At 41.8% G+C, this 26158-nt stretch overlaps 1 protein-coding gene across 3 annotated transcripts in view; it reads right to left on the bottom strand.

The window, feature by feature from the left end:
* PDE6C (phosphodiesterase 6C) overlaps positions 1–15324 on the bottom strand; it is a 50188-nt gene extending 34864 nt beyond the window's left edge. For 2 of the 3 annotated variants that reach the window (XM_074002223.1, XM_074002224.1), the window contains exons 1-6: positions 7200–7348; positions 7004–7093; positions 5912–6052; positions 2337–2411; positions 1286–1350; positions 1116–1182 (exon numbers count right to left, since the gene is read on the bottom strand). In XM_074002223.1, coding sequence (XP_073858324.1) covers positions 1116–1182; positions 1286–1350; positions 2337–2411; positions 5912–6052; positions 7004–7093; positions 7200–7331 — 570 coding nt within the window. In that variant the 5' untranslated portion in view covers positions 7332–7348. Of the gene's footprint in view, positions 1–1115; positions 1183–1285; positions 1351–2336; positions 2412–5911; positions 6053–7003; positions 7094–7199; positions 7353–14778 lie in introns of those variants that run through there. The other variant, XM_005565975.5, reaches the window with a different exon arrangement.
* Positions 15325–26158: the final 10834 nt, after the last annotated feature.

Below are 26158 nucleotides of genomic sequence, written 5' to 3'. Positions count from 1 at the left end.
ACTCCCTCCTTAAATCCCCACCTCACCAAACTCTGCCTGTCTCTCGGCCCCAAGGTAAGTGCTTTCTAAGAATGATTGAATGAACCATGTCTACTATTTTTGTAGTACGCTTACAAAGAAAATGCAAGAATATTTCAAAGTTTTTACAAGCATATATGGCCTAAGAATTTAAGGAATCTTTCATGCCACACATTAATTTCATGATCTAACTTCAATAAATTTCATAATTTGATGGGCTGAGCATGCTTCAACTGTGTTTTTGAAGAGGCAAAAAGCAGCTTATACTTCTTTTTTGAATTTTTCATCAGCAATATCTGTCTTAGTCCTTTCTTTGAAGAACATTATGTTCTAAATGTTATAAGAACATTTACAGGTGGGTCAAGACCTTAGAGGCCCAAGCTTTTAACTCAATATTGAAAAGTTCCACATACCACACCATCCCCACCCCATCCCCCTCATTTATGCTTTAAAAAATTGACTGATGTCCTTGAGATAGAATTAAACCCAGTCATTAAATCATAGTCATTGGATTCCAAAGGATATCTGAAATGTGTGTGGCTGCAGAATAAGAAATTGAGGGATGGAGGAATCTTCCTCATGCTGACTAAATATTTTTGTGTAGAGTTCAGAAGTCTCCGGTTAACCTACATTTTGATGTCAAGATTCTTCTCTCCTTTGGCCTATGCCAAAGGAAGTGATCATCTAGCTTTTTTTTGTTTTATTTTCCTATGGAGTTTTGCTTTGTTGCCCAGGCTGGAGTGCAATGGCGCAATCTCGGCTCACTGCAACCTCCACCTTCTGGGTTCAAGCGATTCTCTTGCCTCAGCCTCCCAAGTAGCTGGGATTACAGGCATGTGCCACCACACCCAGCTAATTTTGTATTTTTAGTAAAGTCGGGGTTTCATCATGTTGGTCAGGCTGGTCTTGAACTCCTGACCTCAGATGATCCACCCGCCTCAGCCTCCCAAAGTGCTGGGATTACAGGTGTGAGCCACCACACCCAGCCCATCTAGCTTTTATTGGATGCATTCTTGCTTTCACAAGTGTATCTATCTCTTAGCTAATATGAGTTTCATACAATATTATTTAAAATTTGAATTTGTTCAATAACTTACAAATCCATTTTCAGCAACATATGTTGGCAACCCACTAATGAGCGTCCAGTGGTCTGCAGGAGGCGTCCTTGGGGAAGAAAAGAAGAAAAAAAGTCATTGCAATATAGAGAAATGCAATGTGTGCAAAAATACAATGGCAACCGCGGCAGAAACTTCCTGTCAATACTCACGGAATCACTTTGATCTCTTCTTTTCCATGTAAAATGTAATCAATGATTTTATAAAAGTTGATCTCCTAAGAAAGAAAGAGGATATTATGGGAATAATGTTATTTCCCAAATAAATCATTTTTCACTGGGGAACTTGTACTTTAAAACTCTTACAAATAGAACCTTATTTCCCAACCACATTATATTATAACATAAATTATCAAACTACTTATATCCTGACTACACACTTATAATAAAACCAGAAATCTTACTGGCTATTTATCTACATGCACAAGGCCAAAATAAATTTTGTTTTCAAAAAGTTGAATTGCCCCCAGTTTTTGGGGTGGGGGGATCTCTGGCTACTAAATCATCAGATAGTCTGTTTTTATTTTCAAGTGATCCCTTTTGTTGTCCAGAAATACCTGACATTAATAGCTTCACTAGAACAAATCACGTAATTTCTCAACTGCAGTCAGTTGTACATCATATATAGTGAGCCGATAACCTCCTTTCATCAGTGGCTTATCTGAACAGGTGCCTCAGAAACAGGAGGTTACATTGCCAAAGCTGGAAGGGACTAGAGAATTATTCTCTCTGTTTCATGGGGCAGATGATGAACCTGAGGCCTGGACACATTCCATCCCCTTCTCTTTCCTGTGTGCTATGGACACAGGGGTTGCTGCCTTCATGAAGCTTGCAGTCAAGGGGGAAAGTAAACCTAACCCAACCCTTCCTTAGAGATTCTAATCCCACATATCTGAAGAAGGGCCCAGGTACTTCTTTAAAATGTTGTGCAGGTGGCTCTGATGCATCCCTCCCTGTTGAGAATCACTGGTCTACCAAGCCCTGGCTTTATAGAAGAGGAAATGGAGAGATTTAACAATGAGTTAAGGCAAGGGCCAGTAGCTCTGCCTTGGGGCAGAGCTGGGACTAGAACCTCAAACTCCTTGTCTAGTGCTGTTTCTACTACTCCAAGTCCTCCCAGGCCAGTGCTCTATGCACTGTGGCCTCTTAGTTTTAGCACCTGACACCATGCACAGACGGCATCAAGGAAGACATTTGCACGTACCCTGCCATCAGGTGTCTTTGGACCTTTATAAGGCTCTACTTCTCCCAGCTTGATTGGCCATTCATCGTAGAATTCCTGCAGGCAATTAGATTTAAGTATCATTAAACACACTGTTCCATGACCTACCACATCTTATATGAATTTTCTGTGTTTGTATATTTTATGTTAATCTACATAATTCTGGAATTTTAGTGCTGAAAGATCTATAATTCCCAGCAATACTGGTTAGGAATTTTTGACTGTGAACGTGTTACTTAACCTTTTATATCTGTAAAATAGGGATAACAATAGAATTTGTACTAAAGAATTGTTGTGAGGATTAAACGAATAATACATATGTAACATCTACCCTGACACATAGTTCAGAGTACTCAGTGTATAGCAATTCTTTCATAGCCAATTAAGCTAAATCTAGTTTGATTAAGAGGCTTGGCCAAGGTCACACAGAGTGGCCAAATGTTGGTTGTTTTACCCAACATTCATTCTTCCCCTTTTCCTTGCTAGCATAACCTGATATGATTTGAGTATCAGGTGGTAATTTTTCATCAGACCACAGCCCATGAGTGGTCTACATGAGGTGCCTAGATCAGTTTGACGGCAGGTATGTGGCCCAGCTCTGGAAAATGAAGAAAGGGGAGAAGTCTGCTCAGAGACTCTGGCCAAAGGTATTCCTCAGATGAAAGCTGATGAGAGTGACATTTGGAGAAAATACCTCCCAGTTGTGTCATGTCTATGTGCCATTATTTGAGCTGCAACAGCCATCTTTCCACCATAAGAGGAGGCCTCAGCAACATGCTGCAGGTAGCAGAGACCTTGCCAGGAAGAAAGAGAAAGCACCTGGACTTTGACGACTGCACTGATCTCTGAGTCAACCAGTACTAGCGGTGCCCTACCTTGTTAAGTGGGAGAATAAATATCATATTGTTAGAGATGCTTTTAGCTGTGTCTGATATTTCTTACAGCCAAAAGAATCCTAACCAACATACTCAGCTAGAAAGTCCCAGAACCAAGATCAGAACCCATCTCTCCTAGTGCTTCATCCTATGTTTATCCACTTAGAACAACTACTCTGAAAAAATAACTTCCAATCACACGAATATAAAGAAATATAAATAAGGCCAGGTGTGGTGGCTCATGCCTGTAATCCTAGCACTTTGAGAGGCCGAAGTGAGTTGATCACTTGAGGACAGGAGTTCAAGACCAGTCTGGCCAACATGGTGAAATCCTGTCTCTACTAAAAATACAGAAAATTAGTGGACGTGGTGGTACAGGCCTATAATCCCAGCAACTGAGACATGAGAATCGCTTGAACCTGGGAGGCTGAGGTTGCAATGAGCCAAGATCATGCCACTGCACTCCAGCCTGGTGACAGATTGAGACTCTGTCTCAAAAAAAGGAAAGAAAAGAAAAGAAAAGAAAAAATATACAAATAATATGGTATCATTAGTTATTTTGAACTAGAAGGGTAGCAACAGATTTAAAGAAGATGACATAAGGGCATTATATTGTGAATAATATTAAATGTTTCAATATTTCTACTTTAAAATAATTAAATTTTTTTAGAATACAAAAACCTAAAGTTGGTAAAGATAATATTGATTATCCACCTACTATGTAAATTCTAGACACTATATACATATAGTGTTTATATATAAAATATATCTATATATAATCTCTAATTCTTACAATTGATAAGAGAGATGTCCTCATTTTACAGATGAAGAAGCCAAGAATCAGGAAAGTTAAAAGATTTGCTGACAAGAAGAACAAAATCAAAGAGCTGACACTACCTGACTTAAGATTTGCCATAAAGCTGCAATAATCAAGACAGTGTGGTATTAGTGAAAGAATGGACAAATGAATCAATGAAACAAAATAGAGAATCCAGAAATAGACCCTCACAAATATAGTTAACTTGGACAAAGGAGCAAAGGCAATGAACAAAGGATAGTCTTTTCAACAAATTGTGTTGGAACAACTGAACATCTACATGTAAAAAAAGGTGAATCTAGAATCAGAGCTTGTACCTTTCACAAAAAACAACTCGAAACGGAGCATACACCTAAATGTAGAACACAAAAGTATAAAAATTCTCGGAGATGACATAGAAGATCTAGGTGAACTTGAGTTTGATGAGACTTCATAGATACAACATCAAAAGCACAATCCATGAGAGAGAAAATGTAGAAAAATTAGACTTAATTGAAATTAAAACCTTCTGCTCTGCAGCAGACACTGTTAAGAGAATGAAAAGATACGCCACAGACTAGGAGAACGTATTTGCAAATCACATATTTGGTAAAGGACTTGGATCCACAATATACAAATAACTCTTACAATTGAATGATAAGAAAACAACAAAATAAAACGTGGGCAAAATATCTGAGCAGATATCTCTCTAAGAAGATATACAGATGACAAGTAAACATATGAGAAGATGCTCAACATCATATGTCATTGGGGAATTAAAAATTAAAACAATGAGATACCACAACTGATACCCCAAATACTGGCATTAGCAACTGCTAATACCCAAAATACTGACATTAACAACTGCTGGTGAGAATGTGCTTCTGGTAGACATGCAAAACAGCAAAGTCACTTTGGAAGACAGTCTGCCAGTTTCTTACAAAGATCAATTAGTCTTACAATATAATCCAGCAATTGCCCTGTTCGGTATTTACCCAATTGAGTTGAAAACAGAGACACATATAAACCTACCTACAATGGTTACAGCAGCTTTATTCACAATCACTAAGTATTAGAAGCAACCAAGATACCCTTCAACAGGTAAATGGATAAACAAACCTGCCATACAGTGGAATAATATTCAGTGATAAAAAGAAATTAGCTATTGAGTCATGACAAGACATGGAGGAAACTTAAATGCATATTTCAAAGTGAAAAGCCAGTCTGAAAATGCTACATACTGTATGATTCCAACTATATGGCATTCTGGAAAAAGCCAAAACTATAGAAACAGTAAAAAAAAAAAAAAAAAAAAAAAATTGGTGGCTACCAGGAGTTTGGGGGGATGAGGGAAGGTTGAATATGTGAAGCATAGAGGGCTTTGAGGCACTGAAACTAGTCTGTCTGATACTGTAATAGCAGATATATAACATTAACATTTGTCAGAATTCAGAGAACTGCACAAAGGATAAACCTTCATGTAAACTATGGGCTTTAGTTAATAATAATATATCAATACTGATTCATCACACCACACTAATGCAAGATGTTAATAACAGAGAAACTGAGAGAAGAGATTGGGAGGGAAGAGGAAACTCTGTACTTTCTAATCAATTTTTCTGTCAATACCACTCTAAAAATAGTCTATTAATTCGTGTAAAAAAAAAACAGACTTGCTGAAAACCCATACTGCTAGGAAGTGGAAAAACCAAGATTCAAGCCTACATCTTTTTTGCTCCAAGATGTACATCTTTTTACTTCTGTTTTTGTGATCAATCATGACTAATTATTTACATAGTGTATCTGTTTTTTGAGGATCACATTTCCTGTGGTGTATGTTTTATAGGCAATGTTACATGAGACAAAATGTGTAGAATAATAAGAACCTTCTCCTTGGTCATGTCCAGCAGTCCAATGGAGTATCGTTCACAGTTCAGATATGTTCTAACTGTGTAGAGCGCTTTGTGAAACTGTCGCTCAACATCTGTGAGTTCTTCAAATACTTTATTGGCTGACCACATAAGGATCTGAAAGTAGGTATCAAAAAGAAAACAGTTAGAATAAAGTATGTTATGGAGAGAGAGAGCATTCGCCACAAGAAAACATGAGGTGCTTCAAATAAAATGAATGCATATCGTTGGAAAGTGCAATTCTGATTTTGAACATGTGTACGTCCAACAAGCTACTCAGATCCTCTAGGTGAGATGATGAGTAGACCTTTGCAAGACTGCGGGTCTATGGAGAGAGAGAAGCTATGATTGGTCCCTGTGTCTAAATGTTTTGGCTCCAAAGGGGAAGTGCCCTGAAATTGGATGCAAAGATGGTCCCTGGGCGGAGAATCCAGTATTGGTGGCTCACTGGCTCCTGCTGGCCCTCATGTGGAGAGAGCCACCTACTTCCTTCCATGCACCCTGAGCTAGTTGGAGGTAACCTTACCTGGAGAGTTGGAATGGGAAGGGTCCTCCCTCTCAACCTCTACCTGTGCATTGTACTGGTGAGGAAACTGAGGTCCAGAGAGTGGGCCAGACTCAGGTATCTTGGCTACCAATGTTGCTCTTTATCCCTCTGTCTCATGGAAGCAGGAATAATGTGCTCCTCAAATTAATAGGTTTCCGATGACCCAGGAATTGCTACAAGCTTTATGTGAGAGGTAATCGCTAATAGCCACAACAACCATCTGAAGTAGGTACCATAATTGTCATCACCATTTCATAGACAGAAATGCCAAGTCCACTTGGGATCTAGACTGAAGAAAGCCAAGCCAGTTGTGCACACAATTGGAGAGCTTGGGGTGCAGGGGAGTGTGGGTGGGGAGAGTGGCAGGAAGATCATGAGAGGACACTTGGGACTGAAGTTTGGGGGTCTGCTCCACGTGGCTTAAACCCCCAGGAGGAATAGGAGGGGTCTGAATTTGTTGTCTCTGGGCGGCTTTGTCAGAATAGGTCAGCGTGGAATGATTAATACTGCCTTCCTTTTACCTGGCTTCTTCGGGATTCAATATTGTACATGTAGCTGGTATGATGAAGCTTTAGGATGACAGACACAAAGTTGAGGTATTTGGAAAAGACCTACAGATGGCAGAGAAGAATAAGTTATAGTTGTTATATCTTTTCTTTGGTTATACAACAAATAAATTTCCTGAGCCTCCAACCAGATGCCCATGGTTAGCATTACCTCTTCATCCTGTTTGGAAAATTCAGATGCATTTACTTTGTTAACTGCCATGATCACAGCAAGAACTTCCTTGCCCATCACGATCGGGGTTGCCAGCAGGTTCTTAGTGACATATCCAGTTTGCTTGTCCATGAAGTCAGAAAAATGGCTGTTCTGAAAGAGATAGTCACACATTTGCCAAAGTGGCACAGAATCATAGAGTGGTAGATCTAGGGATGATGACAGATCATTCTCTCATTTAAATGCTACCAACAGATAACCAGGGCTCCAGTACAGTGGTCCCCAGCAAATAATCCCACTCCACCTGCCATCCTATGACTGCATAGAATGGAATTGGCGATTTCAGAATAAGCGCTTCCCACCTGAGCTATGACCTATTTAGGTTAGGCTGAGGTTGGGCCAAAAGAAAAGAGGTGATGAGACAGCCAAGTGGAAAGTGAGGTGCTAAGAGGAACAGAGGGGAAGGCACAGGGTTACAAGAGACAGCAAGTGCATGCAGGGAAGGAGAGCACAGCTAGGAATACAGACACAGTTCATAGAGCACTTCTCTCTCATTACAAAGGGAAAACATGCACTTGAAATCATCAACCCATATGTCATAACATAAAGCAAAAATTATCATTCCCCCCAATCTAGCCTACTAAAAGAAATCTGTGCTAACTGTTGGTGTGTCTCCTTCTATGCCTTTCTCTGTGCTTGAACAAAGAATTTTCTATTTTTTCTAAAATTTCCTTTTCTAATTGCTTATAATAGTTTCATCACTTAACAATGTCTTACAGACTTCCCTGAAGACCAATGCATATGGATGTGAACTCACCTCTTGGATTCGTGCACACTACTCCACCCTGGGTGCTGTACGATCCACTCAACTGTCCTCTATTGATTCTGCCTGTTTATAGTTCTCCCCACTACCAACAGTACTGCACTAATCCTTCTTACTTTTATTTTTATGTGATAGGTTCCCAAAAAAGGAAATCCCTTTTGCTGGATCAACAGGAACATACAGTTTTTATTTACATAGATTACTTTGATGAAAGGTTCACATTCCGTGGCTGGGCACGGTGGTTCACGCCTGTAATCCCAGTACTTTAGGAGGCCGAGGCAGGCGGATCACCTGAGGTCAGGAGTTCGAGACCAGCCTGGCCAACATGATGAAACCCTATCTCTACTAAAATACAAAAACTAGCAAAGCATGGTGGCGCACCCCTGTAATCCCCGCTACTCAGGAGGCTGAGGCAGGAGAGTCGCTTGAACCCGGGAGGTGGAGGTTGCAGTAAGCCAAGATTGTGCCATCATGCTCCAGCCTGAGCAACAAGAGCAAAACTCTGTCTCAAAAAAAAAAGGAAAATAAAAAGAAATGTTCACATTCTAACTTCCACTGACCCTGTGTGAAAGGACTGAGGACTACCCTTTTGCCAGCATCAGATGCTTATCAGGTTTTTAATGTTCTACCAAGCTTATGTCTTTCATTCCTATTTTTTTTCTTTCTTTGGGAGAGAGGAAAGTGGATCTTCCCAGATTCAGGCCTCTTAGATTCGAGAGACGATTCTAATCCACTGGCCACTGCAGAGGCTGAGCGATGAGTCTAGAGAAGTGCACAAATGGAAGGGCTTGAGAAAAAGGTCGCGGAAGGCAATTATCTTATTAGCTGTCATTTCAGAGAATAGCCACTCAAGGTGAGTTTAGACCCAGCCTTCCTTGGGTCATGACATTTTTCCCTTTGCACCTAGGACTGCAATGAGAACTGAACTCTCAGCCTTAACTCTGAGACTCGTTGGCCAAAATTAGTGTGGTGTTCCTTCCGCAGTTGTATTATTTTCATTTCCTTGTGTTGGCAGTGCCTCTAAAAGCAGCACAAACCTTGGAGACTGGAGTCTGTCTGGTTTCCCGGAGAAAAAAAAGATGAGAATTTTCTGTGTGCATTTCCAGGCCAGAGTTTCCACCAGGGAACAAGGGCTGGCTGGCCAATAGAACTCACAGAGCTCAAATGAGATTAGCAGTCCTGAGACATGCCTCAGAATCACCTGCAGATTAATGCAGCAGATGCACTGAATCCTAATCTCCTACAGTGGAACCTGCACTTTTACGTGGCCCAGGTAATTCTTAGGCTCAACCCAATGGGGAATCACCAGAAATGGTGCTGCTCTCAGAGGAAATGTGTGATGGAAAGGGGATAAAGGCAGCCCCTCAGCCCAGATCTCTTCTATACCTTTCCCAAAGTGGAAACACACAAACCAACTCTTTAGGCGTCAGCATTGCATCAAGGCAAGGAAGGTACTGGAGTCAGACTTGCTTGGCTGAAACTGGGCCCCAATGTACTAGCTGTATGGTCCTGGGTGTGTTACTTACCTTCCGTGTCCTCGTTTTCTAATCTGAAAATAGGGGTAACACTTCCATCTACTGCCTAGAATTCCTGATGTGAAGATAGAATAACAAAGTATAGGCTGAGCACTTAGAAAAAAAAAAAAAGTGTCTGGCACATAGTTAGATATTCAGTAAGTACTGGGAAGAGAAACTTAGTACTTTTCTAGGCTTTCCTGAATGAGAAGTAGTTCTTTTGCAATTACCATTTTGCTTCTAGCTTTAATTTTTCTAGCCAATTCAAATCACTGCAGAAATCAGATGCCCGTAGCTGGATGTAGGCCTCCCACACCGCGGAGCAGCCTTCCTCCAGAGGGCCAGCACACTCCCTCACGCCACCAAGAGCCACATTTCTTTTCTCTCCACTTTATCTGTCACTTCTCTGTTTCCCCATAGGATCTTCACCCTCAGACCAAAGTGTCTGCAGGCTTTGTTACATTCTTTCTCTTAATCCGCTGCTTGTCTAGGCCAGCTGCCATTGTTTCCCTTCCACCCTGTTATCCATGCAGATCATACCACCTTCATTTACACAGCCTGGGCACTAAAGGAATCATCAAAATACCAGAAACATGCACCATGGGATGAAGTTAGCCAGGACTGGTTTCTTTTTTTTTTTTTTTTTGAGACGGAGTTTCGCTCTTGTTGCCCAAGCTACAGTGCAATGGCGTGATCTTGGCTCACTGCAGCCTCCGCCTTCCGGGTTCAAGTGATTCTCCTGCCTCAGCCTCCTGAGTAGCTGGGATTACAGGCGCTCACCACCACACCTGGCTAATTTTTGTATTTTTAGTAGAGACAGGTTTTTGCCATGTTGGCCAGGCTGGTCTCAAACTCCTGACCTCAGGTGATCCGCCAGCCTCAGCCTCCCAAAGTGCTGAGATTACAGGTGTGAGCCACCGCGCTTGGCTGGCAGCACTTCTTTGCAAACACATTTCACTCTGCGACTTCAAACTTAACGCCATTTTATTCCAGATTCTAAACACAAGGAAATGTTCTTAAGTTCAATGGACTGTTTTGAGAAAATGGCTTGCAAGTTTCAAAATTTAATACTTGCTTATTATTGCATCTGAAAGCCCTAGATACACCAGCCATCAAGTTACAGGATGGACGTGGGGAACGGGTTTTTGTGTTTTATTTTCACTAGCTCAAAAAATCTTTAGTGAAGTTTCTTTGCATAAATCCTGTGTGTGTCCCTTGATGGTTCTTCAGAGAAGCCCTTGAAGGCAGCTGGAGAACATTGTTTAGAGCAACAGGAGGCCTGATCCCTTATCAGATGTCAGTATTGCTAAATCCTGATTAAATACCCTTAACCCCTGAGATCCATGGCAGAAGTAGAGGAAGAAAGAGGAAGGAGGACTTTTAAACCACAGTCAGAATCAGGATCACCCATAGTTTATGGACAGCTTTCCCAATAGAGAAAGAAACAACTTAAAGAGGATAGCTCTCAGTTTCCTGTTGTTAAAAGTCTTCCTCTCAGCACTTTGGGAGGCCTACGTGGGCAGACCACGAGGTCAGGAGTTTGAGACCAGCCTGGCCAACAAGGTGAAACCCTGTCTCTACTAAAAATACAAAAATTAGCTGGGCATGGTGGTGCGTGCCTGTAATCCCAGCTACTGAGGAGGCTGAGGCAGGAGAATGACTCGAACTTGGGAGGCAGAGGTTGCAGTGAGCCGAGATCGTGCCATTGCACTCCAGCCTGGTGACAGAGCGAGACCCCTTCTCAAAAAAGAAAAAGTTTTCCTGCCTTCAACTTGTTTTAAAACAGGCAATAGTCATTGACCCTTTTTTGGCCAACCATATCCAGCTCCTAAACCCCTACTGGCATAATGACAATATTATCACAGCTATCATTTATTGAGCATCTGTGTATAAAGGTCCTTTATACACTTTTAATCTGTACATTTGCTTATCTCCATTTCTTAGGGGTAGAAACTCCATCACACAGTTACTAAGTCACAGACATGGATCCGCACCCAGCTCTGTCTGATGCCAAAGCCCTCTCCCTATACCAGTGGCTTCCCTGTTACCTTCATGGACCCTCCAAGGCTGGGCGTATGTAGCTCTGTACCTTTGTCTAGGTGTGAGCAGTCTTTCCCTCACCTGCACCCACACTGCTAATCAGAGGAAAGTTGTGTGTGGTCAGGGGTGTGGTAGAAAGAGGGAGGCCTCCAAGACCTGAGTTATTGCCCCAGATCTGCCATATCCTGTCTACCTAACTTTGAACGATTCCTACTACATAGGCTGGAAATAAAAAATATGATCCTTGTCAGAGAACGGTGTTTAAATTGCCAAGTGCAATGAAAAGAGGAAGAATTAATCAGATACTTTATTGGAAACATTAGTTTCTACTTCCTTTCCCGTTGCAAATCTTAACTGCAGTGGTTAAAGCATGTGAAACTGCAAGGGTGTAAGGTAGGCAAACAGAGCACTGGACACATACTCAGCTACCTCTGTTCCAACCCTTCTCATCCACAGACACATACCGTGGATGCCGGGGAGATACAACTCCTGTGGCCTCAACTTCCTGTCCTCCATTGGACAGAGTTGGGCTAAAGACTTGATAAGCCCCTTCCATCTCTAATATTCCACAGTTGATTTGAAATTCACTTCCTCCTCCTGTATCTGCTCACCCAATAGACCAGTGGTTTTCAACATTGGCTGCATATTAGAAGTACTTGGGGGAGCTTTTTAAAAATACCAATGCCTGGACCGGGCACAGTGGCTCACAGTGGCCTGTAATTCCAGCACTTTGAGAGGCCGAGGCGGGTGGATCACCTGAGATCAGGAGTTCAGTACCAGCCTGGCCAACATGGTGAAACCCCGTTTCTGCTAAAAATACAAAAATTGGCCAGGCATGGTGGTGCACACCTGTAGTCCCAGCTACTCAGGAGGCTGGGGCAGGAGACTTGCTTGAACCCAGGAGGCAGAGGTTGCAGTGAGCCAAGATTGCACCACTGCACTCCAGCCTGGGTGATGGAGCAAGACTCTGTCTCAAAAATAAATAAATAAATAAATAATAAAATAATAAAATAAAAACACTAATGCCTGAATTCTAATTTTTGAGAGTCCACTGTAACAGTAAAGCCACCGATATGGTTTTGTGGATTGTGTCTGTTTTCTGAGACAGGATTTCATTCTGTCACCCAGACTGGAGTTCAGTGTGTGAACACAGCTCACTGCAGCCTCAGCCTCGCAGGCTCAAGCCATCCTCCCATCTCAACCTTCCAAGTAGCTGGGACTCCAGGCACACACCACCATTCCTGGTTTATTTTTGTATTTTTGGTAGAGACGGGGGTTTCCTATGTTGGCCAGGCTGGTTTCGAACTCCTGGGCTTAAGCCATTCACCTGCCTTGGCCTCCCACAGTGCTGGGATTACAGGCATGAGCCACTGCACACAGCTTAATGTGGTTTTAATGTACAGCCAGAGTTGGAAATCCCCACTCTAGAGGGAAAAAAAAAATGAAGAAGCAGTTGGAATGAAGAACCAATGAGGCCTCTGTCTTTCCCGTAAGCACAGAACCATATCTGTCTTCAACACACATTTCTCTGTGTCCCACCCAGAACAGCCAGGAGCCCTCCAGAAAAGAGAGGAGAGACTCCCCACTCCCAGATGAAGTGCTCTGTCCATGCCTTGATGCTCACCATGGACAGCCGCAGACCAAAACCACCTCCAAGCAGCTCCATGCTCTTATTTCCTTCTCACCACGGAGAACTGGGCTCATCAAAGTATAACAGCAGAAATCATTTTACCCATCTCTTCTTTAAAAGCCTTTCAAAAAAATTCCTGAATGTCACTTTTTAAAGTTTGGTGTGCTAGTGGGGATGGGCTCAGTTCAGGACCCTCAAGGAGCATCTTCCCATGAGAAAAACCTCAGGATGTGCGGACATTGCCTTCCAGTTGGTTGTCTAGAGAACTTTTCCCTAAGGACGCGCATCTGTTTAGACACCTGAGCCACAGTCAGCCTCAAAAGCAAACTTAACCCAGCTTAAACTCATTGAAAGGAGGAATTATTCAGGACTGAAGGCCCTACCAGGCCCCACGGTAACCCTTGCACCTGAGCAGTGTTCTGTGGTTGTTTGCAGAGAGTTGCTCATGTTTGACGACTTTCATACCTCTTGGGTCCGTGTGACCCTCCCCCTGTAATCAGCTTCAGGAGGCATTTAGGAGATTATCCTCCTGCCTCTCCAGCTGCGCTATTCACCCCTGCACAGAAAGCATTTCACAGGCTGTTCCCATTCAACTCTGTTCCATCATAATCCACTTCTCCCTTTTTTGTTAATGGTAAACCGTAATAATGGAACACATGTGTAGAGAAGGAGCTGCCAGGAGAATCTCCAAGCTGGTACCCTTGATTATTGCTGAGGGGAGGGATGATAGGTGATTAGCATTTCCTCCTTTGGTTTATTTGTATCTTATAATTTTTAAAAAATGAACATGTACTCTAATGGTAAGAATAAAGTTTTTCTACTTCTATAAGGGTCATCTCAATGCCTTGTATTTGTGCAGTATGCTGTTGGTCTTCAAGAGGGTCCAGATGTCCCACTTACATGATTGGAATTCATTCTTGAAAGATCTGGGTTATGGAGCAGTGGGAGTAGTCAATTGCACTTAACCATCACCTAAATTCACATATGTAATGAATTCCAAATTTGAACATCTGAACTTTCAAATGGCATCTTTTTTTTTTTTTTTTTTTTTTTTTGCACATTTGGTTGATAGATGAAAGCATTGATTTACTAGCAAATCCATCCAAAAAACCTGAATGTTTTCAAAGGACTGTGAATGAGAAGCATGGGGAGCAGCTGACAAGTTTTGGCATCTGGGCAGGTTGGCCCATCTCCCTGGTGGGGTGTTTTGCTTTGCTGGTGTTGTGAAAAGGAAAGTCCTCCAGAGCACTGGAGGAGGTGTAAGGGAGGGGGTGTGGAATGCACCAGGTCCAGGTAGGATCGCCTGATAAAATGCCCAACTTTACATGGGACATACTTACACTTCAGAAAATAATAATTCATTGTTTATCTGAAATTCAAGTTCAACTGGGCAACTTGAAATTTCATTTGCTAAATTTGGCAACACTAGGCCTGACTGATCCTCTTCCCTGCCACCCACATTCCCCCGATTATTGCCAAACTAATGCCACAAGGATAGCACTATCTCTCTTTCCCATTGGATCCTCCCTGACCCTGCCAAGACCTCTGCCCCACTGTCATAAGGCCACCTACCTTTTTCACATCTGGGACATTATGAGTTTTCTTCGTGTGAGCAGCCCAACCCACTATCCCAATGTCCAGTGGAAACACAACTTCTTTGTCAGGACCCACCAGGTTGTCGTCAAAGTTGGAGGTGGGGGTGACATCCAGCAACCTAGAGGCTACCTCAGGTATGCCGTTCCGGGACCGGCACAGGAACATGCTGCAGCGGTCAGCCTGGAGCAGGTGGGCCAGCCTCTGCAAGGCCCTGTGAACCCCCTGCTCTGGGGTGCCCCCCTCCTCCTGCACGGTCCACAGCAGCTCCAAGCACAGGGCCGACTCCTCCACCTGGGTCAGCTCAGAAAAGGACATGCTGGACTGGACTGGCACCTGGCTGTTCTTGAAAATTTCTCCCAGCACCTCCACCCGCAACTTCCTGTCAAAGTACTCCTTGGCAAACTGAGGATTCTCCTCCAGGTATTTCTCCACGGCATCTTGGTTGATCTCACCCATGGTGCGGCTTACTTTGCTGCTGTTGTTCAGAAAGGACGACCTTCAGAGCACTACCTGAGGCAGAGTGATGAGAAGGAAATACATCCTTGTGGAAATTACTGAGGAAACCGTAAATGGTCCCTCATAGGACTTCCAAAGGTCAAGCAGAAAGCAGAGCTTTCAAACTGCCTGTAACTCTTGGGATGTGACAGAAGGCCCTGGCTTAGGGTGGGATTCAGGAAGCAGAGGATTAAAGAGTTCTTCAGGACACTAAATCCCCGAGCATTAGTAGCTCATAAGTCCCCAGCGAATCTTCAGAGCATCTTAGATCAGCCCAGCAAGTAGCAAGCTGAGGTGTCTATTCCAGGAAAAAATAACTGAATGTCGGCTGCTGTCCGCAGCACGGAAGAATCACTGACATATCCATGAATGACATGACATCGGCAACAATTGGCACCTTGAATCATTCTTGTATGATAGCTATAGGAAGTAAAACTATTTAGACCTCAGAAGTGCTTGGATTTTTTTTTTTTTGTTTATATAGCAACTTCAATGAACATCTGGGGAATATGGAACCGTTTAGCATCACCACAACGTAAAGGTGAATATTAATCTTTCCTTTTCTTAAGTCTTTTGATCACCAAGGTTGCTTGGCCTGCTCTTTCTCTAAAACCCTCACCTCTCAATCCCCCTCACTTTAGAAAGCTTGACCTCAGAAGTGTTTTAAAGGAATAAACCTCAAGCTTATTACTGAAGAGGTGAACATAGCAAAACATTTGCCAATGATCCAAACCTAATCAAGTCATGAATTGAATAATAACCCTTGTCGAGAGACTGTAATTACAAAAGGTAACCTACATAGTTACTAGCTGGGTTTTTCTGCTAAGTATATTATCTAGGATTTTGTTTTCAATAGTAATAGCCAGACGTCATGCGATTTTGCTCCAACATACAGTCTACTAAATCTACTAGATGATAGATATCTTGTTTGTTGCTAGGATCCTTAACGTCTCAGGGGCTACTGGCATAGAAAGAACACTTACCACTATTTAGTTTTATTTAATGTTCACTTTACTAAGCTTTTACATCTATTAAACACATTTCCTCAAATATTTAAACACTATTATGCAACTAATAATTCAAACTATTAATTCATGAACCAATTGCCTTCGATACTTAAATGTTGGTTTCAAACTTAGCCAAGGTGTTTTAAACACTTCAATAAAACTACAAACCTAATATGACAAATTCTCTTAAGCGGAAAACACACACATGTTACAGTGACTCTAAAAATTATTGTTACACCCACATTTAAGTTTGTTTCAAAAATAGAAACCGTATGAGTTTCATTGAGTTCTCTAAGCTTTACCTCTCTAGAGAGATACTAATTTTTTTTTTTTTTTTTTTTTTTTTTGTGGAGACAGAGTCTCGCTGTGTCGCCAGGCTGGAGTACAGTGGTGTGATCTGAGCTCACTGCAACCTCCATCTCCTGAGTTCAAGTGATCCTCCTGCCTCAGCCTCCCAAGTAGCTGGGACTACAGGTGGGTGCCACCATGCCCAGCTAATTTTTGTATTTTTAGTACACACAGGGTTTCACCATGTTGACCAGGCTGGTCTCGAATTCCCAACTTCAGGTGATCCACCCGCGTCAGCTTGAGAGATAGTAATCTTATTGGTCTTAAAAGAAAAAGAGATCCGTTGAGATTGCACATTCCCTGTTGAGAATTGAGAGATTCTTGGTGGGAAACATGGTGTTCCCAGGGGTACAGAACTCAAACAGTCATTTGTTGAGTTATGCCACTTCTTATGATTGAGTTTCACCTGCTACCTCAAAGCACCTTGACAGGTGCACACATTTTCTTGGACTATCCTATGTCACACTCAACTCTAGTCTCAGGAGGTTCCTCATTGGATGACTATTTACTTCATAACATCCTATTATTATAATTAGGATAATGCAGAGGTATATTTCCCAGGAGAGAGTTGAGTCAACTGAGTCACCCCTCCTATGGGACCATCCTCCTCATCTAACAATTTTGGGCACCTTTTCTACCTATTTTGTGTGACTCATGGCACAGTTCCTACTTCTCCCAAAAGTATGTGGCATACTCACGATTTCCCGGTTTCATCCTTCCCTCCTGAAACAGAGAGGGAAAAACACATATTTGCATTTCATATACAGACTTATACTTAGAAAAAACAAAATGCCCATATAGGTTCATGTTTCATAATCTTATAAAAGTGAATATTAATTTGAAAAAGAAACATCCTATTATAGTCAGCATTCTTTTGTTTTCATAACTAGTTAGAGATTTGTTCATTTGTTCATTCTTTGTTTTTTTGTTTTTTTTTTGAGATGGAGTCTCCCTCTGTCACCCAGGGGTGATCTTGGCTCACTGCAACCTCTACTTCCCGGGTTCAAGCGATTCTCTTGCGTCAGCCTCCGAAGTAGCTGGGATTACAGGTACACACCACCACGCCTGGCTAATTTTTTTTGTATTTTTAGTAGAGACAAGGTTTCACCATGTTGGCCAGGCTGGTCTTGAACCCCTTAGGTGATCTGCCCACCTTGGCCTCCCAAAGTGCTGGGATTACAGGTGTGAGCCGCTTCACCTGGCCTCATTTGTTCCTTCTTTCAACATTTGTCTATTGATTGTTATAAGCAAGGCACCATTCTAGCTATTGTGCTAGAGACTTCAAGTTCCCTTTACATTGTATGATTGTTTCCTTCTCCCAGTTATATGGGAAGATTACTCTTTCCCCCTCGGGTACAGCCATATGACTGATTTTAACAAATGGGTTGTGGGCAGAAATATCACTTTCAGACAGAAACAATTAATTGCCAACGGGAGGCTCTCCAGGTCTCTGTTCCCTCTACTACCACATCAGTTTCAGGTGAAAGGGCTCCTGAATCCCAGAGTGAGGATGTCGTGTAACAGAGGCCCCTGCTGACCTGAGATGGATATGTAGCATGATGAGAAATCAACCCGTCTTGCTTTCAGCCTCGGAGACGTGAGGGTTGTTGTTACTGCAGCATCACCAAGACAATTCTGACAGTTACATTTCTACTGCCGGGGACCTGGGGGGATGACAAGCACTTGTGGCATGGGAAGGGAGATAAGACTAGTGCATAAAAAGCCATGAGACATAGAACAGAATGCAAGTCATGCTGGAAGTGAGGTACATGCACACGGCTATGGGAGTTCACGAAAGGGATCATATCTAGTGTGGCTGAAGACAGGGTAGAAATCGAGAGTGTTCAGAAGCAATAGCATGGGGTGTAGGGTAATACAGGGAGGACAGTGAGAGATGACCCTGGAAAGGTGGGTGGGGCCCAGATTAGCTGGAAAGGTGGGTGAGGCCCAGATTAGAAGGGCCTCAAAGGCTAGACTGAGGATTTTGAATCCTGGAAAATTTTTGAAGTGGAAGGCAACATTATTAGTGTTCTTCTTTTTTTTTTTTTTTTTTTTTTTGAGACAGAGTCTCGCTCTGTCGCCCAGGCTGGAGTGCAGTGGCTGGATCTCAGCTCACTGCAAGCTCCGCCTCCCGGGTCTACGCCATTCTCCTGCCTCAGCCTCCCGAGTAGCTGGGACTACAGGCGCCCGCCACCTCGCCCGGCTAGTTTTTTGTATTTTTTAGTAGAGACGGGGTTTCACCGTGTTAGCCAGGCTGGTCTCGATCTCCTGACCTCGTGATCCGCCCGTCTCGGCCTCCCAAAGTGCTGGGATTACAGGCTTGAGCCACCGCGCCCGGCCTAGTGTTCTTCTTTACCAACTTAATGAGGAAGATAACTTGGAGGAAAACAAAATAATAGACGTTGGGATACAGATTAAGATATTTTATTGCCTTTGGCTCATTATCAAACAACCTAAAAATGTGTATAGGCTTTGACCCTATAATTCTGCTTCTATGAATTCATCTTAGAGAAATAATTAAGAATGTATGTGATTAATACAGTTGCACGGGTGCTTCTTATGAGTGTGGGTATAAAAGTAAAAGACTAGAAATAGCCTAGACACTCAATAGTAGGAGGTTGAGTAAATAAATGGTGTTAGATCTCTAAAATAGAAAGCTACACAGCTATTAGGTTGGTACAAAAGTAATTGCAGTTTTTCCCATTACTTTTAGTGGCAAAAACCGCAATTACTTTTGCACCAACCTAATAATATTGTTAGTCTATTGATATGAAAAAATATTTATGATATGCAGTTAATTACAAACAGTATTGCAGCATGATTCCATTAATACACACAGAAAGAGGCATATATACCAAAATATTAAGTGAAATTATTTCAAGGCAGGACACAGTGGCTCATGCCTGTAATCCCAGCCCTTTGGGAGGCCGAGGCAGGCAAATCACTTGAACTCAGGAGTCTGACACCAGCCTAGGCAACATGGCAAAACCCCGCCCTACAAAAAAATGCAAAAATTAGCTGGGCTTGGTGGCACACGCCTGTAGTCCCAGCTACTTGAGAGGCTGAGATGGGGGGATGGCTTGAGCCCAGGAAGTAGAGGCTGCAGGGAGCTGTGATTGCACCACTGCACTCCAACCTGGGCGACTGAGCGAGACCCTATCTCAGAAAAAAAAAAAAAAGTTATTTCAAAGTGGTGAGATTCAAGACATTAATTTTTTTCTTCTTTTTTGCTTACCTGATTTTTGTACAGTATCGACGATGAACATACATAATTTATGTAATTAAGAAATTCAGTCATTCATCAACAAAGATTTTGACGTTATCTCTGCAGTCTATGGGTGAAGTTGCTTGGGAATGAAAAAGAAAAGGACAAATGTGAGACACGATCCAGCAAATGTGTTACGACAATTGACAGGACGAGGCAATTGATTAGTTAGTAAAAGCACACAAGACAAGGGGTCACTGTTAACAACTTTGAGTGTTGAGCAAAGTTATGTTCCCCTAAAATTCATCTGTTGAAATCCTAACCTCCAATGTGATGGTATTAGGTGATATGGCCTTCAGGACGTGACTAGGTCATGAGGATGGAACTCTCACAAGTGGCATTAGTGCCCTTATTAAAGGGTCCTCAGAGAGCTCTCTAGCCCTCTTTCTTCCATGTGAGGATACCACGAGAAGATGGCTCTCTGTGACCTGGAAGAGAAAGATGGCCATCACTGAACCTGATCATGCTGGCACCCTGACCTCCGACCTCCAGCCTCAAGAACTATGAGAAGTGAATTTCTGTTGTCTATAAGCCATTACGTCTATGACACTTTGTTATAGCCACCTGAACTAAGACAAATGACATTTTATCAAAGATTTTTAAATGGATAATATTAGAAGCCTCCTTTTAGCACACACACCAATAGCCGTTTCTTTCTTTCTTGTTCTTGACAAAGTCCTGTGATTTCCATGGCTCTTCCTCTCGGAATAGTTCTTTGCAGAGCTTCTTGCCAGTGTTAGCAAGATCTTTGTGTCTCTTATTGGCTGTCTGCTACTAGACAGTGGAAAAAACAAAATCAATTTCAGAAAATGACATACTTCTTTTTTCAAATGTCTGATTCAGGTGGTACATGTGTAGGTTTTTTATACGGATATATCGCGTGATGCTGAGGTTTGAGCTTCAGTTGAACCCATCACCCAGATAAGGATAGGGAGCATAGTACTCAATAGGTAGTTTTTCAACCCTTTCCTTTGTCCTTTTGGAGTTCCCAGTGCCTATTGTTCCCATCATTGTGTCCATGTATACTCAACGTTTAGCTCTCACTTATAAGTAAGAACATGTGGTATTTGGTTTTCTGTTCCTGCATTAATTCACTTAGGATAACAGCCTCCAGCTGCATCATGTTGCTGCATAGGACGTGATTTTGTTTTTTGTATGGCTGCATAGCATTCCATGGTGCATATGTACCACATTTTCTTTACCCGGTTCACCACTGATAGGCACCTGGGTTGATTCCATGTCTTTGCTATTGTGAGTAGTGCTGTGATAAACACATGAGTGCAGGTGTCTTTTAGGTAGCATGATTTATTTTCTTCTGGGTTTCTACTGGATAGATACCCAGTAATGGGATTGCTGGGTCAAATGGGAGTTCTATTATTAGTTCTTTGAGAAATCTCAACACTGTTTACCACAGGGGCTGAACCAATTTACAATCCCACCAACAGCATATGAGTATTCCTTTTTCTCCACAACCTTACCAACATCTGTTATTTTTTGACTTTTTAGTAATAGCCGTACTGTCTGGTGAGAAAGGTTTTGATTTGCATTTCTCTAATGATGAGTGATGTTGAGCATTGTTTCATATGTTTGTTGGCTGCTTGTATGTCTTCTTTTGATAAATGTCTGCTCCTGTCCTTTGCCCACTTTCTAGTGGGGTAATTTGTTTTCTTCTTGTTGATCTGTTCTTTATAGATTCTAGATATTAGTGCTTTGTCAGATGCTTAGTTTGCTCATATTTTCTCCCACTTTGTAAAGTGTCTGTTCACTCTGTTGATAGTTTCTTTTGCTGTGCAGAAGCTCTTTAGTTTAATTAGGTCCCACTTGTCTAGTTTTGTTTTCATTGTGTTTTCTTTTGAGGACTTAATCATAAATTCTTTGCCTAGGCTGATGTTCAGAAGAGTATTTCCTAGGTTTTCTTCTAGGATTTTTTATAGTTTGAAGTCTTACATGTAAGTCTTTAATCTATCTTGAGTCAGTTTTTGTAGATGGTGAGAGGCAGGGGTCAAGTTTCATTCCTCTGCATATAGTTAGTCAATTTTCCCAGCACCATTTGTTAAATAGGATGGAAATGACATATCTTAAAATTTAAAATTACCAAACAGATCACTTAGAATAAATTTTTAACATGACAAAATGTTGACTTCACTGTTTAATTTTTACATCAGTGCTTCTGGTTCATTCAAAGCATAGATTTGTTGTTCGGTTTTTTTGGATAGAATATTAACTGATGGAGAAAATGAGGGAAAAAGTCAAGATCTTAGATGCTAATATTTTTAAATGACAATAAATTTATTTAGATAAACTCTGAAATGATAACTAAGTCAATGTGAAAACTCCATTGCATTTACATAGAATTTTTTAAGAAATATAAACCACCTGGTAACAATAGAAGGATAATAAGAACAGATAACATACAAAATATATACTCGGTGACAGGCACCCTCGTAAGATCCTTACATATATTATCTTCTTTCTTTCTTTTTTTTTTTTTTGAGACAAAATTTTGCTCTTGTTGCCCGGGCTGGAGTGCAACGGTACAATCTCCGCTCACCACAACCTCCGCCTCCCAGGTTTGAGCGATTCTCCTGCCTCAGCCTCCCAAGTAGCTGGGATTATAGGCATGCACCACAATGCCCAGCTAATTTTGTATTTTTAGTAGAGATGGGATTTCTCCATGTTGGTCAGGCTGGTCTCGAACTACCGACCTCAGATGATCCTCCTGCCTCGGCCTCCCAAAGTGCTGGATTACAGGCGTGAGTGACCATGCCCAGCCTGTCTCATTTAATTTTTATAATAATCTTATAAGGTAGGTACTATTATTATTTTACAGGTGAGAAATTGAAGCACAGAGAAATTAAGTTAGCTTGCCCAAGTTCACAGCCAGCAAGTGATAGTAACCTACTCTAAAACTACCGGTTTAAATATGGCTAAATTTAAAAATGTGCCTGTGAGGTGAACTAGACATTGTACTTGATGCTAGAGGGGGATATACAAAGATTCTTTCTTTGAAGATTTTGAAATCTAGACAAATATCATAAAATGTTAAATACTAATACAAGAGTGAAATAAAAATTCCAGACAATCTTTTTAAAAATCTACAAAGAATGATTTAACTTCCTTAAACTTTGTTTAAACAGGTTTTCAGTAGTACTCTATATAAATGAGCACACGTAATTTCTAATTCCATCATTGTTAAAATTTTTCGCTGCAGTTAATAATTTCTACAGGAAGTTATGTTTATACAATAGCCAAAATATATGCCTATGAGCAAAAATCAACAATATCCTGGGTTAATTAAGTGTATTTCACATTATCGTACTGAACCCACTCTTCAGTTCCACCTTAGCCAGATTATCTGTTCCTATAATTACCCATCATGGAAAGGCACCCCCCGTAGGTAGGAATTTCAGGCACATCTGGCAGCCAGCTGCACAGGACCCTTCCATCTGCACATCTGCTCTCATGAAAGCCCTGTGCCTGCACTTATGTTAATGGGTATAACCAGGTATCTCAGAGACAATTCGGTTGGTGAAAATCGTATTATTTTTATCCAAATTGATGAGACGGACTGATGATTTTGCAACCACTGAGAACACCGTATTGAAAAAAATTAATTTATCTCTTTGTACCTGAAAACATGGACTGACTAACCTTTCCATTTTTCAACCAATTATTTTGACATCTTTTAAATGCAGTCAGAAGATAAATGCCGCTCCATTTCCTTGTTTTTCATTTTTCCTGGCCTCCGTCCAGATGTGGGTATAAATGTTACTTTGTATAAAATGGAGCTGGTTGGAAGTGCTTAATTTTCATGAGGGTAAGGACATAAATGTCTTGCATTAGTTCTTCCATCAGTTATAGTAAAACCTTTTTTTTTTTTTTTTTTTAGAGACCGAGTCTCGTAGTCTCGCTCTGTCGCCCAGGCTGGAATGCAGTGGCGTGATCTTGGCTCACTGCAAGCTCCGCCTCCCGCGATCACGCCATTCTCCTGCCTCAGTCTCCCAAGTAGCTGGGACCACAGGCGCCCACCACCATGCCCGGCTAATTTTTTGTATTTTTAGTAGAGACAGGATTTCACCGTGTTAGCCAAGATGGTTTTGATCTCCTGACCTCATGATCCGCCCGCCTCGGCCTCCCAAAGTGCTGGGATTACAGACTTGAGCCACCATGCCGGGCCCTTTTTCAGTCTTTTTTTGGAGTTGGTGACTTGTTTGATGCTGTTAAGGTTAAGGTAACATCAACTTCTGTTATAGGTAACCTCTCAAATCTCAGTAGCTTCATCCAGTGGAAGATTATCTCTCATTCACATAAAGTCAGTCACTGGTGGCAACCCTGGCAGATAAGACAAGACAGGATGTGAACAATTGAACAGACAGCTTTTCTGAACTCTGCCTGGGAGTGACACAGCCCCTTCCTCTGGCCAGAAGGCTCGTGACCTTACAGAGCTTCGGAAGGTGGGGACAGCAAAGGCAGGGGCTGGCAGACGTGGTCCCCAACTTTACAGCATGGAAGGGGACTGCAAATTTTTCAGTGAAAGGCCAAGTAGCCACCTCTGCTACAAGTACTAAATCCTGAGAAATTATATATTAGAAAGGGTGAACTCTGAACAGGTCTTTAAAAATAAATGTTTTATGGAGCTTGCGTAGAGCGACTAATTTCAGTAAAAGAAATTATATCTATTGATCAAGCACCTACTATGAACAAGTCTCTTGATATACCCAGTGGAAAAATGGGGACAGTGGGGACAGGTACAAAGACGAATGAAACATGGTCTGTCTCTCCATGAAGCATGGCAAGGAAATGAATGAAATTTTGTGTATGTTATATACAATCTATAAGATGTAATTTAAAACATAATTTTACCTATAGAAAAAGGAGCAAGAAAAATATTTGTAAAGGAAATATTTGCTTTATTTTCTGATTAACATTTTCACCATTGAATATTTTAAAAACACAAAAAGGCACAAAGAAACAAACTTTCAGTGTCCCTAATCTTATCACACAGAGATATTCACTGTGAACATTTTTCCTTTTGACATTACATATACACACATTTGAAAAGTTAATGTATGAGGATCTTTTTCAAAGTACTGAAGTTAAGAACATCAGTTGACCTGAATTAACTTATTTGTAATCATGAAGAAATCCTAGAAAGAAAGCCAAAATAAACTGTTTTTCTCTGCTGGTATCTGGAGCACTAAGGTCCATGATTTATCATTAAAAGAGGAGGGGCAGAGGAATGGTTACACCAACTTTCTTTTTTCACCTCAAATTTTTACTCTGAAGCAACCTTTAAACACCCAACAAATAAATGAAAACATGTTGCTGCATCAAAACCATCATCAAAATGCACTGAAATACCCTTCATTATTCAACCTACAGTGTGTGCAAGGGCCACCAGAATGTGTTGTAGGAGAAATGACTGAAAGGCCAGGGGGTATTAGGAGCACGTTTTTGGCAGGAATAACTGTCCAAAGGCAGTTGGGCTAAGCTAGGAGCTCTCCAGCACTAAAGAACTTGGAGCAAAAACTGGAAGACCTCTCCTCTGGAATGCTGAAGAGGGGATCCAAGCATTGGGCAGGAGATAGAGGGGTGCCCTACAATCCTTTCTCACCCAGGGTCCATAGATCCGTGCCCCACAGGGTCCTACAGGAGAAGGTCTGAAGCAGACCTTATTTGAGCTGTTTGGGATTACACAGTCTTCCATAAAACTGGCCAAATCAGAAGATCTCCTAGTTAGCTTGTTGTCCAGAAACAGGCTTTCCTAGCTCTGCGGAGGTTAGGAGTTAAAAGCATCACTGTTGGCTCCCCAGACACTGCTGGGACTCCAATGGGTGCAAGAGTGAAGGAGAAGGTGGGAAGCAGATGGAGAAGCAGGGAGGAAGGAAGCCACAGGTGTCATCTTTTCAGGATGCTCAGAAGTAGCCCCAGTGCCCTATAGATAAAGGGTTGGTGTGAGGACCAATCAACTCCTTATTTCTGTTTGGCAGCTACCTACCTCTTCCCTAACTTTCTCTTATTTCAGCTCTGGCTGCAGCAAAATGGCCCAAATTGATCTCGAATCTTTCTGATTTAGGCCATGGAGACACAACTGATACTGTATGGAAGGAATCTTAAGAAGAGATACTTCTTTGCCACATCATGAATTCTCATTCTGTCATTCTCATCCTTTGACTGGCTGCTTTGATCAAATGAGTGGAACTCTAACTTTGAACAGAGAAAAACAGGGTCAGTACATTGT

This window comes from Macaca fascicularis, chromosome 9, assembly GCF_037993035.2.
Source record: "Macaca fascicularis isolate 582-1 chromosome 9, T2T-MFA8v1.1".
Classification (NCBI taxonomy): Eukaryota; Metazoa; Chordata; class Mammalia; order Primates; family Cercopithecidae; genus Macaca; species Macaca fascicularis.
The sequence above is the reverse complement of the archived record's forward strand: the minus strand, read 5'-3'. Positions and strand labels throughout refer to the sequence as shown.